Consider the following 2,854-nt stretch of genomic DNA (forward strand, 5'->3'; position numbering starts at 1 on the left):
GAGGAACCATCAACAAGTTCAGATTCGATGACCTGAGGCTCCTAGTCGAAACATAAGGCTGGATGAGGTTCTTAATATAGTCTGGCGCTTGTCCATGGAGCCACTGGCGTGCGATATTTCTGCAATAATGCATAAAATTCAAAAACCGGCCTGTGAGTAATACAGTTAGTTACTAATGCGGAAAAAAAATGGATGAAAAATGAGCGAACAAGGGAAAAAAAGGTTATTATTTTCACCCGGAGAGGGAGGAGGACTATTTTTTTGTTTTTTTCTAATTCGAAGTCTATCTGCCTCATATGTAATTCGAGCGCTGCCTTGTCCAAAAAGGGTAACTTGAAGCTGCATTTCAAGAAGATGAACAAACGGTACAAAACGTATTTCCCCTCCTAAAAGTTCTTTACGGACTCAGAAAGTGTGGGAGCTGAAAAACAAGATTGCAGGACAGCAATCGATTTTCACTCGGCCCAGCATATGGTAAGGCTGCTATGAAAGCCTCATGGTCCTGGCTCAACACAAAAAGTCTTTCAGCGATGGAGAAGTTATGAAAGAAGCGTTTATTGAGGCTGCAGAAGCACTTTTTCATGATTTTAAAAATAAAAGTGAGATTGTGGCTGCTATAAAGACGTGCAGTTGTCCAGACAACTATTGTTGCTTTTTTGCACTAAGGGTTGCAGAAAAGCTTCTTCCAGGCAGCAGGTTCCATCGTTACGTCAGAGGCGGACAGTCTYTAGTGAGATCCTCAGCTCCTTATGCAGTTCACGATGATGTTCACCAGCACCTTGATTTTGGTGAGCTTCATTTCTTTATCCGCACATCAGTGCAAATATTTCTGCCAGGATCAGTTCTGATGGTTTTTATCACCCCCCGCAGTCGGAGGGCTTCACCGCCTCCCACCTAAAAACGACATCAGCAGGGAGCTGCAAAATTCTTCAGCTTCGATTCACCTGGGAGTGACTCCTGCCGTTCTGAGAGCTCGCTACAATCTGACAGCAGCTGATGTGGGCTCGGTTCAGAACAACAGCCAGGCTGTAGCTCAGGTACGATCCGCTCATTGGATTAGTTTGTTTCGAGCATCTCCCACYTAGAGTTATGTTATCACAACTCTGTCAATCCCCCCCCCCACACCATTTTAGTTCTTGGAGGAGTACTTCCACCCCGCCGACCTGACCGAGTTCATGTCCATGTTTGGGGGATCCTTCCAGCATCATTCTCAGGTGGCTCGAGTTGTTGGCACCCAGGGAGGAGGAAAAGCTGGTGTGGAGGCCAGTCTGGATGTGSAGTACATCATGAGCACAGGGGCCAACATTGCCACATGGGTGTTCACTAATTCAGGTCTGCACAAACACAACAGGCTTCAGCTCCGTGTAGTGTCTTGGAAAAGTAAATTATCCTTTAAAGTCCTACATTTCTTCTCAGGCCAAGAGTCATTGACCTCTTTATCTTACCTTAAAATGTAATCATGTTTTATGATTTTACTCTTTATCTTCTGTTTTCTCTCAGACAAAGTGTTTTAAGATCAGGACAATATCTGTTTAGAAGTAATCATTCTTGTTGCAGTTTATCAAACATCATTCTCTCCTTGGCCCAGTTTGGATAACATACTGTATAAATATGTGTATTTGAAACTGCCTCGGGGCACACATTTTGTACCACTGCCAGGGCCGGTTTATCATTTCAGGGGCCACTGGGCACAACGTACTTCAACCCCCCCCCGACTATTATCAATTATACATATTTACATCAAACCACGACATTACATAGAGTGGTGTAACTTGCTTACTTATACTGTATAAATACATACTTCTTCATCTCAGTTCCACCAGGCCAGGACTACGATTCAAATTGTTCCATAAATTAATCACAATCACTCATACCTGTAATTTTTGTTTTTCCCTGTCTCACTCCTCCTCTCATGTCTCACTCCTCATATCTCACTCTTTATCTCCTGTCTCACTCCTCCTCTCCTGTCTCACTCCCCCTCTCATGTCTCACTCCTCCTCTCCTGTCTCACTCCTCCTCTCATGTCTCACTCCTCCTCTTCTGTCTCACTCCTCCTCTCCTGTCTCACTCCTCCTCTCATGTCTCACTCCTCCTCTCCTGTCTCACTCTTTATCTCCTGTCTCACTCTTTATATCCTTTCTCACTCATCCTCTCCTGTCTCACTCCTCCGCTCATGTCTCACTCCTCCTCTCCTGTCTCACTCCTCCTCTCATGTCTCACTCCTCCTCTCCTGTCTCACTCTTTATCTCCTGTCTCACTCTTTATATCCTTTCTCACTCATCCTCTCCTGTCTCACTCCTCCGCTCATGTCTCACTCCTCCTCTACTGTCTCACTCCTCCTCTCCTGTCTCACTCTTTATCTCCTGTTACACTCCTCTTCTGTCTCACTCCTCCTCTCCTGTCTCACTCTTTATCTCCTGTCTCACTCTTTATCTCCTTTCTCACTCCTCCTCTCATGTCTCACTCCTCCTCTCATGTCTCACTCCTCCTCTCCTGTCTCACTCTTTATCTCCTTTCTCACTCCTCCTCTCATGTCTCACTCCTCCTCTCATGTCTCACTCCTCCTCTCCTGTCTCACTCTTTATCTCCTTTCTCACTCCTCCTCTCATGTCTCACTCCTCCTCTCATGTCTCACTCCTCCTCTCCTGTCTCACTCTTTATCTCCTTTCTCACTCCTCCTCTCATGTCTCACTCCTCCTCTCATGTCTCACTCCTCCTCTCCTGTCTCACTCTTTATCTCCTTTCTCACTCCTCCTCTCATGTCTCACTCCTCCTCTCATGTCTCACTCCTCCTCTCCTGTCTCACTCTTTATCTCCTTTCTCACTCCTCCTCTCATGTCTCACTCCTCCTCTC

General features: G+C 45.8%; 1 protein-coding gene across 1 annotated transcript in view; it reads left to right on the plus strand.

The window, feature by feature from the left end:
* Nucleotides 1-2,854, plus strand: part of tpp1 (tripeptidyl peptidase I) — a gene marked incomplete in the record, with an annotated part of 17,498 nt that overhangs the window by 2,839 nt on the left and 11,805 nt on the right. The window contains 3 exon segments of the mRNA XM_014013947.1: nucleotides 667-788; nucleotides 871-1,037; nucleotides 1,134-1,332. Of these exon segments, the coding sequence (XP_013869401.1) occupies nucleotides 667-788; nucleotides 871-1,037; nucleotides 1,134-1,332 (488 nt within the window).

Source organism: Austrofundulus limnaeus, unplaced genomic scaffold (genome assembly GCF_001266775.1).
Source record: "Austrofundulus limnaeus strain Quisiro unplaced genomic scaffold, Austrofundulus_limnaeus-1.0 Scaffold2, whole genome shotgun sequence".
NCBI lineage: Eukaryota > Metazoa > Chordata > Actinopteri > Cyprinodontiformes > Rivulidae > Austrofundulus > Austrofundulus limnaeus.